The sequence below is a fragment of the Ylistrum balloti genome, unplaced genomic scaffold (genome assembly GCF_031769215.1).
Source record: "Ylistrum balloti isolate Yb309-2 unplaced genomic scaffold, AGI_CSIRO_Ybal_v1 Utg370104, whole genome shotgun sequence".
Lineage (NCBI taxonomy): Eukaryota > Metazoa > Mollusca > Bivalvia > Pectinida > Pectinidae > Ylistrum > Ylistrum balloti.
In genome coordinates, this window is record NW_026782129.1 from 792,198 (window position 1) to 807,681 (window position 15,484).

At 34.8% G+C, this 15,484-nt stretch overlaps 1 protein-coding gene across 1 annotated transcript; it reads left to right on the top strand.

Annotated features, from left to right (window-relative positions):
* Positions 1-6,251: 6,251 nt before the first annotated feature.
* LOC132550127 (solute carrier family 49 member 4-like) lies at positions 6,252-15,372 on the top strand. The gene is made up of 8 exons (XM_060214144.1): positions 6,252-6,504; positions 6,965-7,052; positions 8,220-8,383; positions 8,841-8,907; positions 11,148-11,221; positions 13,074-13,124; positions 13,626-13,755; positions 15,339-15,372. The coding sequence occupies exons 1-8, from the start codon at positions 6,252-6,254 to the stop codon at positions 15,370-15,372; spliced, it is 861 nt and encodes a 286-aa protein (XP_060070127.1).
* Positions 15,373-15,484: the final 112 nt, after the last annotated feature.

A 15,484-nucleotide genomic window follows, 5' to 3' on the forward strand; every position in this document is an offset into this window, starting at 1 on the left:
ATTGCATTAACGCCTACAAAGCAAAATAAAAGGTCAGTTTTGTTTGAAAATCAAATATGAAGGATTCGTTTGGATGTATTATTGTAAGTCCTAAGGCAGAGTGCACTACATGAATAAATATTCGAATATGCTACAGGTACTAGAATCTTAATCTGCCCATACTAAAGGTAAAGTACAATAAAATTTAAATCTATAAACATGTATTCTTACCAGCTAACATGTCAAAGGTAGAGTACACTGGAACCTTAAACAATTTCCGTACAAACAAGAAGGTAGAGTACACTGGAACCTTTATCAATTTCCGTACATACCAAAGACAGGGTACGCTGGAACCTTAAACAATTTCCGTACATACCAAAGACAGAGTACATTGAAACCTTAAACAATTTCCGTACATACCAAAGGCATGGTACACTGGAACCTTTATCAATATATTACGCAAACAGCATCTTACAAGAGTTTCATTAATCACATGTCATATATTACATGAAATATATAGATATTTCTTAAATAGAATGGCAAGCAATAGATAAAATACCTATCATATTACCTGGAATCTTCACAGAGTATGTATTTGTCACTTTTCAGTCAAATGGATGTGTACATGTTACAACAACGTCCTCGGCCTCCTATCAAGTGTTGGTTAAATTCAGTGTTAGTATTTATAGTATGTATTACGTGTATCCAATAATAGATGCCGAAACTCCTGGCTTCTATTCAAACCAGGGACAGGCTATTCAATGACCTTGCTGTGTTGTCGCCAACAAAGGTTTTGTTTTACCGTCAATATCTTCCTGGTGTTTTAATGTTTATATTGCTCTGTGTTTCTAATGGCATGGAGCAAGTAAATAACAAATACATAACAGTTAAGATGTAGAAAAATAACTTAAAAAAAAAGAATATAAATAGATAACTTCTGAAAAGTCCAAAGACTGGCGAAGAGAGAGGTATCAAACCTTTAATATCGTCATATATATAGGGAGAAAATTAAAACTTTCTGAATGTCGATCTGGTTATCAGATGTAAACAGAAAGCAGGGGTTCGGCTTATTTATGATTTAACAGGGATTTATCATGATCCTGATCACGTCAACATCAACATATTATTGAATATCAAACATTGCAATAAAGCGTCTTTACTTAAAAAATATGTTCTTGCATCTAACATACCTTGATAAATCCAGTGTTAGTATTTATAGTATGTATTACGTGTATCCAATAATACATGCCGAAACTCCTGGCTTTTAGTTGTGCATTCGATGTTTTCTTGGTGCTTTAAAATCCTTTTCTACGAATAAAATAGATATTACAAAAGCAACTGAGTATCGGCGCTTAAATAAAACTAATACTCGAACTCAGCACAGAGAGAATACAGTTTGAGATGATGCAATAAAAACTAATAATAAATCCATGTAATAGGTTTTACCATCAGTAGAGGTAATAACACTTAATAAGGAACACTTTTTTTCTTAATAAAAAGTAGTATCTTCGATATATGTTTACACTCAAAGGAAACTACACGGAAATGTTAGTGCGTGTACAAACTCCCTTTATCATTCGGCGTCATAATGAGGTGTTGACCCCAAAAATGTGTGTCATTCATGCGACTTCAGGATTTGCTGGACCTCATTTCAAAGGGGGAGGGGGTAAAGTATATATGTTGTGTACGCATTTCCAGTTTACCTATGTGACGTTGTCTCGTTCTCGTTTGGTGGTCTTTGTTTGGCATTGTCAGGGTAGGTAGCTATTGTTTCAATAAGATTTACATATGTGGAGTTAATATAAATTATACATTAAATCTTGTATCTGTCTACTTAGATAATATGAGAGGAATTCATGTTTTTAACACTGTAGGAAATGTATGTGTTTAAGTATTTTATTCTTTGTATTGTAGGGTCTTCGACTAAATCTAGATGGCATCGGCGGTAAGCCTTTCAACGCTGCATCAGTTGTCACCCAAGAAATATTGAGCCTATTCCATGATATCCCTTCCCATGTACGCTCTCATTTTTGAAGACATTTGGGATGTAAGGAAATTCCGAGCTATCGTAGAACTTTATACAAACATGGAAGATGAGAAAGTACAAATTAAGAAGCGGAAACGATGTAGACCAATAATAAGTAACGAAAGTAATGACAGTTTTACGTACTTAGAAAAAATATATACAGGGTACGTTTAGGGTTAATCTAGATCTGCTAAATCATGTGACATAAAGCCATTTTTTAAAGAACATGTACCTTGTAACTGAGTAATTACACTTTTTTTAGTAAATCAACCATTTATGTATTTAATTCTTAGCTGAAAGGAACAGGTCTGTTTGTCCTGATTATAATTTTAAATATGCTCACTCAGCTGATGGAGCATGCTTCTTCAGCTCAGTTAGTTGACTGGTCGATTATCATGCCAGAGATCCAATGAAGTATGATAAAGTGAAGGCCATGGTAAAGTAATCGCCTTTCATTTCACCATTGTAATAAAGAAAAAAAAATAATAAAAAAAAGAAAAGAAAAAGAAAAAAGATCAATCAATTACTGACTAGTACTCAATAACCAAAAGGCCCAGGGTGCTGCTATTGGACTTGTATGATGCTGAGATGGAGGGCTACCCAGTTTTTTAAATATGAATTACCTTGGGCCACGTTCAAGGCCACAGGGGTCAAATGTGTTAATATGTGCACAGGATGCTGATATTGAATCTAGCATGCTTGGATTAAATGCTTCACTTCAGAGAGCTTCACTTTATCATGGCCATGGCAAAGTTAGACATTTCACTACTCTTTTACTAATTAACTTTTTTCTGACTATTTATTTAGCTCATTCGGTCCAAATGACCTGTGAGCTTATGCCTAGCGCTGTCGGTCAAAGTTGTCACTACTATTCATTAATGGCTGTACAGATCTTGACCAAATTTTATCAGAATCAACATTGGGGGAAGAGAAACCAATGATGAGGTGGATGAGGCCCAAAAGGGGAAAGTTTGTAAATTCTTAAAAAAAACCTACTCCTCCTTTAGGAATGAATTGATGTTCCCCAACTTTGTAGTGAAGCATAATTTGGTGAAAGGGTTAAATCTTTTTTGAACATTAGGTCTCAGCCTTCTTGGGCGTGGCCTAAAACGGGAAATTTTTCTATTTTTATTTTTTTTGATACGGGGAGTTTTTTTTTTAATTTTTTAAAAAAAATCCTATTCCTATTGTAGGAATGAATGGATATTGCCCAAATTTGATGTGAGGCATTCTTTGGTGAAGCAGAAACAGTTTTATGTAAACAGTAAGTCTTTTTGCCCTTGCAGATGGGGCCTAATAGGGGAAATATGAAATTCTTCAAAATTCTACTCCTTTAGGAATGATGGGATTGTGCCCAAATTTATATAAGTTTTATATAAGCGGTACATTGTGGCCCCCTACTGAGGAGGGATGGCCCCCATTAGGGAAATGTAGATTCTTTAAAATCCTTCCTCCATACAAGGATATTGTTAAAGTTGGGTTGGAAGAAATTTTTAAGTCATCTGAACAGGAGGTTAAGGATGAACTATAGCCATCGTGTTTTGTTCATGGTCTTGCACTGTCTGCTGTCTACCATGTGTACATTTCCATTCAGATGACTTCTTTTCAATAACCAAAAAGGCCCAGAGTGCTGATATTGGGCCTGTAGGATGCTGGCATATAGGCTACCAACTTTGTTAAAATGAATGACCTTGACCCACAGGGGTCAAATGTGCTGAAATCTTTTAACAACTTCGCAATAACGAAAAGGCCGAAAGTGTTGATATTGGGCCTGTATTATGCTGGCATGAAGGGCTACCAGGTTTGTTCATGTTATTGACCTACTAGACCTACTTTCAAGGTCTTTTGTTTCAAAAATGCCAGACTCTCTTAAATGATTTCTTGATAACCAAAAGACCAAGAGTGTTAATATTTGGCCTGTAGCATACTAAAATGAAGGGCTATCAATAATAATATGTTCATATCATTGGCCTTAACCGTTTTTCAAGGTCACATATGTCAAATACGTCAAAATCTTTAACCAATTCTTTTAAATAACCACAAGGTGTAGGACGCTTACCAATTTTGCCCCTATGGTTGACCATTTCTCTTTTTGAAGGTCACAAGTGTTAAAATCTTCAAACGACTTCTTCTCAATAATTAAGTGGTCCAGGCAGTTTAAATTGGTTCTTTAAAATAGGTGTACATGAAGGGCTTGCAAATTTATTAAAATAATTGACCTTGACCTATATTCAAGGTATCTTGTGCCAAATAAGTTGATATCTTAAAAGTATCTTTTTCAACAAGCAATGATATTTGAGAATATATGAACCAACAATGCCATCTTTGTTAACTGTAGAGTAGTTGAGCATTTTAGACCTGTTTGGACTCTTGCAAATATAAATATATATATTTCAATGTTTTCAAAACTTTAAATGTTATCCTCAGGTCCTTGATACCAGAAGATCACTGAATGAACACTTCAGCTGGAGTGTAACAGAAAGATATTTAACTTTCAATGAGGATTGAAAATTCTGTTGACAATACCTCGCCTAAGGGATTAAGGAGTTCCAGTTCTTGAAATAAGAAAGATTTTCATATAGAAAAGATGCTTTGAAAATTTTCATTCGGAGATGTGAAACTACTCAGCTGTCAATGCTGAATAACTCCCTCCACTACCTCATGAATGCAGCAAACGGGTGTTCAATCAGATGTAGTTTATCGTAAACCAGATTGGTGTTGAGCCCAATCCAATATATCATCTCTGTGCCATTGGACTGAACTGAACTGACTAATATCTATGAAATTAAAAAAAGACCTTTTAAATTGTTCAATTAATGTAAACAACAGAAACCAGAGAAACATTAATATCGCGATGTAAAAGAATTCAACTTTAAATTTCAAAAGGAGGCCTGCGTGATGTCTTAATATTATACGATGTAGTAGTGCCCACATAGTCGGGAACGGATGAATATCGAAATCTCGACCCAGTGGGACAAAGCCGAGTGCCGTAACTAAACACGTTTGAACATTTAAAGAGGCTTTATGGTTTATTAGTACTATCTATATAGCATATTTATTTAATATGGAGACCTAGATCGATAAATGGAACATTTCTCGTGGTAAACGTGTTCACACTATAAACGACAGTGCGGTTTTCACCTGGGGCCGAGGATGACAGAGTTCCGTGCGATGACGCCGCAGTGCCGTTTACCTTGCATTTGTCATACCCGTCACTGATTTTGATACAACTGAAATTGACTTCAACGTCCTTTATCGTGGAATAAAAATGAATGAACAGTTTTCAGTGATCGACTACTTCATACGATCATAATTGATCAGGATGTATAAGGAGAGTGATTAATTAATCGTAACACAAAGTATTGTTATCGTTCTTCATTGGTTTTATTTTATATGGAATCAACACAGAAACATTCTTTGTAAATATATGCTGTATACGTTCCCGCTGAAGTCAGTGGAGCGATGATAAAGATCGTCACGTACAAAAGGTTCCGTTTTATATGTAGAGAACGTGTCTAGCCTTGACATGATGAATCTAAGACGGCCAAAGAATCGGAGTAAACCGGTTTGATCTAGTAAGGCTAGTGGTTTAATGTGATACACTGTATGTATGTTTATGTATGATGTCAAGTAAATCGTTTTCATGGTCATTACCGAGTTCAAACCATGATCCTCCGTGACTTTGAAAGTATTTAGACCGGGAGCGCGATGTATAATACGTATGTCTGCTTTCTATTGGGCAGCAAATACTTTAGAGGTTTACATTCATTTTATGAATTAACAAATTGACAAAAGTAGCGTATGATTTAGGATTTTTGCTGCTTGCAAAACAATGCTTTTTTCGCATGACTTATAATAAAACAGTTGTCACGTGTTTATCTAATATGATTACCGTAAACAGTCACATGCGTTGTCAAGCTCCTGGTTAATATACGTGTCAACTGGTTTAAACTGGTCACCACTGGATCCAACATACAACCTTGATATTATGTAAATTAGCTACAGTACATAACAATAGGACATAAGTGATTCGGTTCTTGTTTAATCTCGGACATTGTATAAGATACAGTACTGGAACTTTATGTACCATGGTATGTACCCGGATGTCAACGAATTACTCTTAATAGAAGTGTGTTCCATTATTTCCTCTCTGGTCCGTTAAAAGGTACATTCCTTGACATTTTATACAGTTTACAATCTACGAGCTTCAAATCAAAGAGAGCTTCCAACATTCTTAGATGAAGAAATGGCCGCGGATGAGGTAAAACCGTTACTGCAAGCGAAGCCGAGGACGTACGCCCGTCGCTGGTGGGTTCTCTGTTACGTCAGTTTGGCAAGCATGTTTGTTACATGCAGCTGGAATGCCTGGGGCCCAATCACTGCATCTGTTGAATATGGCTTCGGTTGGAACGACTCGGTCATAGCGGATATTCTCAATGTGGGACGACTTGCAATGTTCGCAAGCATAGTTCCCCTCAGTTACTTAGTAGATAAAAAAGGTAAGTCCTTCTTAACCTGTATAGGATGTATATAAAAGCTGAATTATCAAGTATACCCAAAGACGATACATTACCCGGCTTTCAAATACTTTTCATTCTTCACTTGATAACGAATATGTTGTTTAAAATTCTAGACCTTTTCGTACATACAACTCTTGCAATTATAAGCAGTAAACTTCGTGATGAATGTTTCGATTTCATATTTTTGTTTTATTTATTCTTTACCCTTACATATCTTTTCGTATATTCGTTTCCCCGGCTAATATATATTTATGTTTATTCTTTTCCCTGGCTTACATATATATTCGTTTATTCTTTACCCAATGAAATACAAGATAATTCGGAGGTATTTTTGTGACAAGCGTAGTATAAATGATTGCAATATATAAATTTGTATTTAACTTATCAGTCTGACGTATAGAAATACATTCCATGACGACAATAATTTTGTTATGAATAGGGATCCGTATTGCTATGATAACGAGCAATACTCTGCTACTAGTGGGATATATACTGCGCTGCTTAACTAACCTAACGACTTCCACATGGTACGTATATATATATTTCCATAGAAATCGAATTAAATGTATGCGCTATTTTGTTAAATGGTCAATACTGCTTTCATTCATACAATATATTATATGGAATTCTAAATATTGTAGACCATCTGTAGAATATACCGAATCATGCACACATCACAAATCAGAGAAACAGAGTTGCCACTTGCTGAAATTTGAAAACATATACAGTACAACTTAGTCAGAGGCTGTCCCTGGTGGTTAGTTGTAAGTGTGGTGATCCAGGAAGAAGGCTGATATGTTCTTCAATGTAAATTCAGATGAATATACATGTATATAATAAAACAGTGTGTCAGTTGTTACTTTGCTATATTCAGAACGTATCTGTTGTTGGTTTATAATGAGGATTCATCGTGTTATGAATATGATTTATGAAGATTTGGAGGCCAAAATTTCTAACATTAAACTTCTGTTCTTGTGGCGGTTAGTGAAATGATTCAGATTCGAAAACTATGGTAACATATTGATACATGCCAACTTAAGCTGGTATCGTGACTTAATCAGCTGAAGCTGTTGTGTGACATTATTACTATGGTAACATATTGATACAAGCCAATTTAAGCTGGTATCGTGACTTAATCAGCTGAAGCTGTTGTGTGACATTATTACTATGGTAACATATTGATACATGCCAACTTAAGCTGGTATCGTGACTTAATCAGCTGAAGCTGTTGTGTGACATTATTACTATGGTAACATATTGATACAAGCCAATTTAAGCTGGTATCGTGACTTAATCAGCTGAAGCTGTTGTGTGACATTATTACTATGATAACATATTGATACAAGCCAACTTAAGCTGGTATCGTGACTTAATCAGCTGAAGCTGTTGTGTGACTTTATTACTATGGTAATATATTGATGCAAGTCAGCTTTAGCTGGTATCGTGACTTTATCGGCTGAAGCTGTTGTGTGATATTATTAATGTGACAATAAATTTGATATTTGATCAATATCAAATTTATAATTTTTATAATTTTATTCAATACAATGACAATATTACACAAATATCCATTATATTTGGGATGGGAAAACAAGCTTAAAGCGTATATTATTCCCGTCCAGAAATGATCGCCGATCTGTCAAATTAGATGATAATCTATTGTTAACTCGTTAAGTTACTTTTTCATTACTTAGGCCGCCCTTGCTGGGACAATTGTTTATCGGTTTCGGCAATGTCGTCGCTTACAACGGACCAGCTGCAATGTCAGTGGCGTGGTTTCCACAAAACGAGCGTGCTACAGCCACGTCTATAGGAGTTATGAGTACATACATCGGTTTGGGGATCGCTTACGTCATCAGTATGTATCATAGTTTAATGTTTAAAACTGAAATCAAATGATTTTGATTTTTAATGTGACCTATTGCCTTATTGTACTAACGTTTTGGAATGTGTTGTATACCTTAACAGAAGTTAAAAAACCTGGCCAACATGGATGATTGTTCTGTTTTAATCGTGATAGAAAAAATAACGTTTTTCGTTTAAACGTCACCGACTAATCAGATTACGCTTACGTTGTACCTTTTCAGGGGAATCCGTTTAAATCTTCCTTCATATTTTGTCCTCACCTCATCGATTTTGAGTTTGAAATAAGATTATGTTGACAAGTTTATCATATCATTATATCTCGAAGTAGCATGTGTTATTCATGGTTTTTCTTAAAACATACTTGCGTATCAACAAAGACGTTTACAGCATTTCTGTTTGGTACTAATGTTATAGTGACATTTTTCAAACTTTAAACCTTCCGTTCTTAGATCCGCTCACGGTGTCAACACCTATGTTTGGCAAGGAGTCGACCTCGTACGAATATTTTAATGAAAGGTAAGTAATTAAATACAGTAAACTACTTTATATTGTTATTACACAAAAAAGAAAACAAAATACAACAGGGCGTCTCAAACCTTGAACCAGTCGATACTTTGTGTTTGCTACGACGTTTTTGATTGGATGAACTGAAGCTGAAATAAACGAAGGTCGTATACCAAATTTCGTATATACAAGTGTTAGCAGTGGACCATTAGAGTTTGATTTGTTCTAATAATAAAGAAACACATCCGATTATTGTTTTCTGTTTTGAAGGCTGACCACTTTGATTTATTCCTAGATTTTTATGTCGTGTGTTGCGTCATAGACTAAGGTGCATACTGATATTACGTAATCCTTAATGTGTTTGGAGATCAGAGACCTTTAGTTAAAATGGCTATCTCTGCAGCATGAATGTAAGGGAGAAAGGATGTATGTACGTGTACATTTCAGCAAAAGGATTTTTGAATATTGATCCTTGGTGCAAACATTTCTGGTGACTTGAAAGACCATGACGATACAAAATGTAAGGACATAGGGTAAATGACAGTAAGGGTGTGTGAATGTCTTTCTTTATTCTGTACCAGATAAAAATTCTGAAAAATAAAGTATAAGAAAAAAACCCCCAAAAAACGCAAACGCCCTACCAAAGTTTTCTGGCTCTGTTGCTCCCAAGAAAATTGGAAGCAACAATAGTTTACAAGGGTTAACTACTCTTTGAACAGAAAAAAATGGACTTACCAAGCACCTACGTAACATCGTATTTTCTTATTGACTCTGCTTGCAATTGAATCTTGGACATCTGGTTTAACAGACTAACGCTAAAAGGAAATTCTGCTTTAACAAGTCGGTAGGAAGCGGCTAGCATGTTACTAGTGTTATAGATACTCATTTATATGAAGAATCCGCCCAAAACAAAAAGGTAGTAGCCTAAATTGGGAAAACAAAATTAGAGATTTGGTATGCTATATCACAGAGATTTATGTGTGAAGCGAGTTGATATAGTATTCCTGCTTCGGTAGAAGTTTATATATTACACGGATTCACATGAACTACTTCTCACTTCAGGTAACACCATAAGCGCTACAGAGAAAGGAAGAAACGTTTAATGTAAATGCACTATTTATACCCGTGACGCAACACTTGTTTGTAAACAAACGAGAAGAAAATGTAGTAAATTTGAATGGTGTAGATCTTTAGAGTATTTTTCTTCAATACAGAAACAAAATAGCTTACTTTTGTTATCATGTTTCATCTCTACGGTGCGCACTAAATGTATATCAAATGAAAAAAAAAGATGATGATTGATGATAATCATGTTCTACATTAAAAAGAGTACAATGAATATATAATGACAGTGGTATCAATCGTTACAATTTCGTCATTTTTATCGGTTTGCTTTTCATTATGAGGCTCGCGACACTATTACAACTGCTTCAGTTCATTCAATCAAAGGCGCCGTTATGAATACTATCCAGCTTTGCACATACTTACTCCACATAATCGATTATGTATTTCCATATTATACCCTATACATAGATTTATATAGAAATGATAGAACATGAATTTACAATTAGTTATCGTACTTTGTATTTACGATTATTCATTAATGGTAATAAACTGATATAAAGTGATTAAATATAAACGAGAAATAATTACAACATTTGTTATGTCATAGAGTTAATATACAGAAAGTTTAGATTTCTCCTTCTGCCCAACGGTTTTTTTATTCTTTAATGTAAGAGACAAGACAATTTGTTTGAAGAACAAAAAATGAATCATTCACACTAAAAGATAGTATTAGAAACTGTGATATGAATAAAACACTATTGTTAAGTATGTCCCACTTTGAATGAAAGGAGACCAGTTGCTGTTGTCGTTCTTTTCCTTATCTAATACAATCTTGCATATGATATACACCATTGGTTAAGATTGTGGATCTTACATCAAAGTTGAATCGTTTCTCTCTTTTATTGGTCAGTATCTTGTAAAGAACAGGGGCTATGTTCTTTACCAATGCGGGGAGACAAATGTTTTTATCAAAAAGATATATAAAATAAAACAAATATTCTTGTTACATTCTGAATAACTCTTCACTGATATTTTCTTTTTACTTATTCATATTTCTCCACAAACTGTAAATAAGTTTTCAAACGATATTCATTTTGAACAATATTTGAATACACTAGTACTTTAACGTAACTATTGATGTAATAACCTAAGGCTATTACTAGATGTTATGTCCATCTGAATTACAGCAATCTCGCCAACTATACCGATCATGATTTTAATCTGGCTGCTAATATGACCAATGGTAGTGCAGGTAATATTGGTATGTATCCGTATTAAGTTTGACACGAATACGTTAAGTTATCAAATATGTTATACATTACATCACGCTTTTCGAATAATTTTGCGTGTTTAAAGACAATGATTATATAACATGTGGTGGGTTTTAGTGAGACAAAAATGATGAAAGGAATAGGTTATCGAACCAGCCAACCAGAAATAATGGAAACATGATATTGGATAAAGCACAAAACTGTATAATGAAAGAAGTGAATCTTTCTGTTTCTTCCTGTTTCCTGTCCTGGAATTAAATAATTGTTTAGGTAGACTGTGTTTTCCTCAGTCGCCTCCTAGGCTTCAAAATTTAAGCCCTTAACTGATGAATCCTAGAAGGACTAAACAGTTTCCTCAGTCGTCTTCCTAGGCTTCGAAATTTAGCATTCCGGACGAGTCCTAGAAAGACGAAACAATTGTATGTTGCAGTGTAATACATTGTTTGGCTCTACTGTACTTTAAATTTGTATTAAAAGGTGATATTAACGTGTGCTTCTTTTATACAATCTTAGATGACATAAAAGGCGATCATGGAATAGGGAAAGGTATCAATTTTATAAAGAAAATCGAGCAACGTTGTAGTTCTATGTCACATCATTTTGTGAACAATACTCCGGTGTGATTTGCGTCGTGTTATCTTGTGTACAACCACTCAGTGTCGTATCGCCAACGAATAAAGCTCTTTCGTTACTGCTGACGATAAGAATAGGCAATGGTAAAAACCCGAAGGAATTATCAATTTAATTTACTGACTTCAGTTTATGTATATTTTTACCATATTTGCGTTTTCCCCTATTATTTGTGCTGATGAACCTTCATTATAATGATCTGAAAAGAGAGAGAGAGAGAGAGAGAGAGAGAGAGAGAGAGAGAGAGAGAGAGAGAGAGAGAGAGAGAGAGAGAGAGAGAGAGAGAGAGAGAGAGAGAGAGAGAGAGAGAGAGAGATTGGAATACATAAAAAATATGATTATAACTTCGGAAGAAGAGCAGAAAATCAGCCATGCTTTGAAAGTTTCACATTACACGTATGCGTGTTTATTACATCATTCTCGATCAAAAATATCCAGCATGCGTTTAAGCGTTTGGATTTCAATGAGTCCTAGAAAGTAATTTTTATTACGGGATCTTCTTGTACCAAGCTATAGTCTGATCCCCATTTTATTATTGATAGTACAGTACAGTACTATATATTTAAGTACTGTGCGTAGACTCTCGATAACAAAATGACCTTAAACGTTTTTGAGAACCTAGAATATCAGTTTCCGGAGAAATTCAATATGAACGATTGTCTTTCCCACTCTTTACACAGCTTAATTTGATGCCGATAGAAAGGAGAATTTCGTTCTAATTTATTATTAGATTCGGGACTTACAGATTTTACTGAGTTTTATGGCAATAATTAAACGAGACTAGCGTTGATCATTGATCAAGGGAACAGAGTGTAAGGTGTTTCTTGCTCTGACACATGTTTAATGTTAAAACAAATTAATGTTATCGACTACTTTGACGTGATACCAGTCCTATATCCGACGTGCAGCACAGACAGCTTAAAACGACTTCAATTTTTGTGGCATTTTATTTCCTTGTTTTGATTTTGGTAATCCAATTGCTGTAAATTGTCTTATAATAATAATAAGTATCCCATCATCGTGGTCGACTGATATCCGATAAAACCCGCGGTGGCATGTCATATACATTGTATGTTGAGTTTTGTACCATAAAGATGCTCTCTTAATTCTCTAGTGCACCTGGTATTCATTTCGATTTCCTTCTTGTTTTGGATCTAATATTTATTCTAATATAATATGGCTTGTATTTGGCAATGCTTAATTATTTTTCAGTTTTGAACAAAGACATCATGCAAGAGGAGATAATGACCTTGTTTTATATAGGTAAATATTTGTTTACAAATAACCAAGAAATACATTAAAACACATTCATACTAGTTTTTTTGGAAATAGACTTATATACATATGTTTAACTTTCAGCGCAAATTAGTCTCACTGCCTAATACAAGTGATAGTATGAAATCACCACAGAAATGTAAATGTATCTTTTGTACGATTTTTGAAAAGTTTGCCTTTTACCTTCAGTACGACTTGCCTAATCACATTATGAAGTCGGCAAATTGAAGATTCCATTTTATCATAACAAGATTTCGAAGACGTAAATCAATCCATTTGATTAAATTTTATATGTCCCTGTTATGGGAACTTTTTTTTATTTCTTAAACAGGTATATATGTATACATGCATACCCTATACACTAGAGAGTATATCGTCTTTATATTTATTATGTACAGATAACACGGATATCTTCAGCATCATAATTTATCTCAAAAGATATGATGAGTATTGAGATTTACTTGGACATGGTTGTATATTTGTTTATAGAGACAGGGATTACTGCAGCCTTTGTGATAGTGGGCGTAGCTCTTGTTCCAAACTCCCCGCCTACACCTCCATCTCATAGTGCCGTCGCTATCAGGATGGGATACACCCGGGTATTTCTACATCTCGTAAGGTAACGAAGAAAGATTACGATTTAAACCTATCAATATTAAACTATGTTTTTTCTGTGACTTTTTAAAAAGTCTGTTCTGCCTTTTTCCTGATTTTACTGAAGTGTTTGGGAATGTTTCTAACCTCGAAAACTTTCTTTCAATCTTGCATAGACATGGCAACATAATCATAATTAAACACAAATTCCATAAAACTAGGGCAACCCATGAACAAAAAAAAAGATTTACACGGAGACTACTGGAAAAAAGGTCATGGAGAATAGGACCATGTGCTCCGGAAGATTAAGCATCTTCTGCTTCATCGACAACACCCGCAATGTAAAACTTGGTCAATCCGTCTAAGTAATGTCACGTTCTCAAAAGAGAACAAGGTATACAACAACGGATCCAATGGGCAAACTAACGAGCATCAAATACTTCTTGTCACACAAAGAAATGAAACATTTCTCAATGAGATCTCTATGGCGACCATAAAACTTCCCTATAATGTTCATCAACCTGCATCGTTTGAAACCGTGTGTTACAAGTTTGTCAGTCAGTTGACGACTTCTTGCCCGAAAATAACGGTACATTTAGAACAGACCCTTCGATATCGAATTAACTATGACATGTAAATTCCATAGGCTGGAGATGCTATCAAGAAATTTGAAATTGACAATAGGGAAATTGAGTCATCACGTTTATCATACAGCTTGATGGAAAGCTTTCCATTGTAGTTTCGTTACAGGAAAGGATAGAGATAAGCAACTAGTGTAGAAGAGTCTGTCTTCTATCTGAAGGTGAAAGTAAACTTCACCGTCTAAGCATGACAAGAAGCATCTTTGATCTTACTTCCGTGCAGATTGCTAGCTCTGGTTAAGCATGAATCATCTGCTATTATTTAATGGAATTGAGTTTAAATTCCTCGTATATGCTTGACCTTTAACCTGATTCATACTTATTATTATTATTAAGGAATGGATTCTTGTGTCTACTTGTTCTGTTTACCGGAGTAATGATTGGCATGTATTCCACATGGGTTACCATATTTGGAATAACGTTCGAACATCTCGGTATTGCTCAGGTAAGGTACTTTTATATATTAAACTGTGTTGGTCATGTTCTTCACACTTGGTTCATCTCCTTTCAAGTGTCGTGCATCAATGACAGTTCCTTCTTAATCATTTCAATAAGCCATTCTAGGTACGTTATGTGAATTAAAATATCATTTCATCGAAACATCGGTTGATGTAACGGATTCTTTTATTTCTATGACTTTATGCTGTGAAGTATTTGTTGTGTAAAAAGTGTCAATGCTTTCATACATACGGACAAATCATGAAAGTAAAACAAATAAGACTTCTTATAAAATGTATCAAGTGATAAATTATGTTATATTTAAGGCAGTTGCTACCCTTTGCAGTTGATCATGATTTTAGCACCCACTAAACTTTCCTGTGATGCATACAGTATGTGATTTATTCAATGGGTAGGTTTCTGAATGTTGATACTAGATTCAACAGTAGACAACATGACTCTGGTACGGTAGAATGTACTATTGTTTTTGTGGCTATAGATCTTACTTAATTTGTTAAATACTTTGCAGACAGAAGCTGGATGGCTTGGGTTTTCTTGTCTGATAGCCAGCAGTGTTGTGGGATTTATATCTGCAAGGTAATGTAGAGCTTATCTGTAACTTACTATGTATCACTTTAACATGCAACATGATATAACTAGTAATGTCAGTTAGCC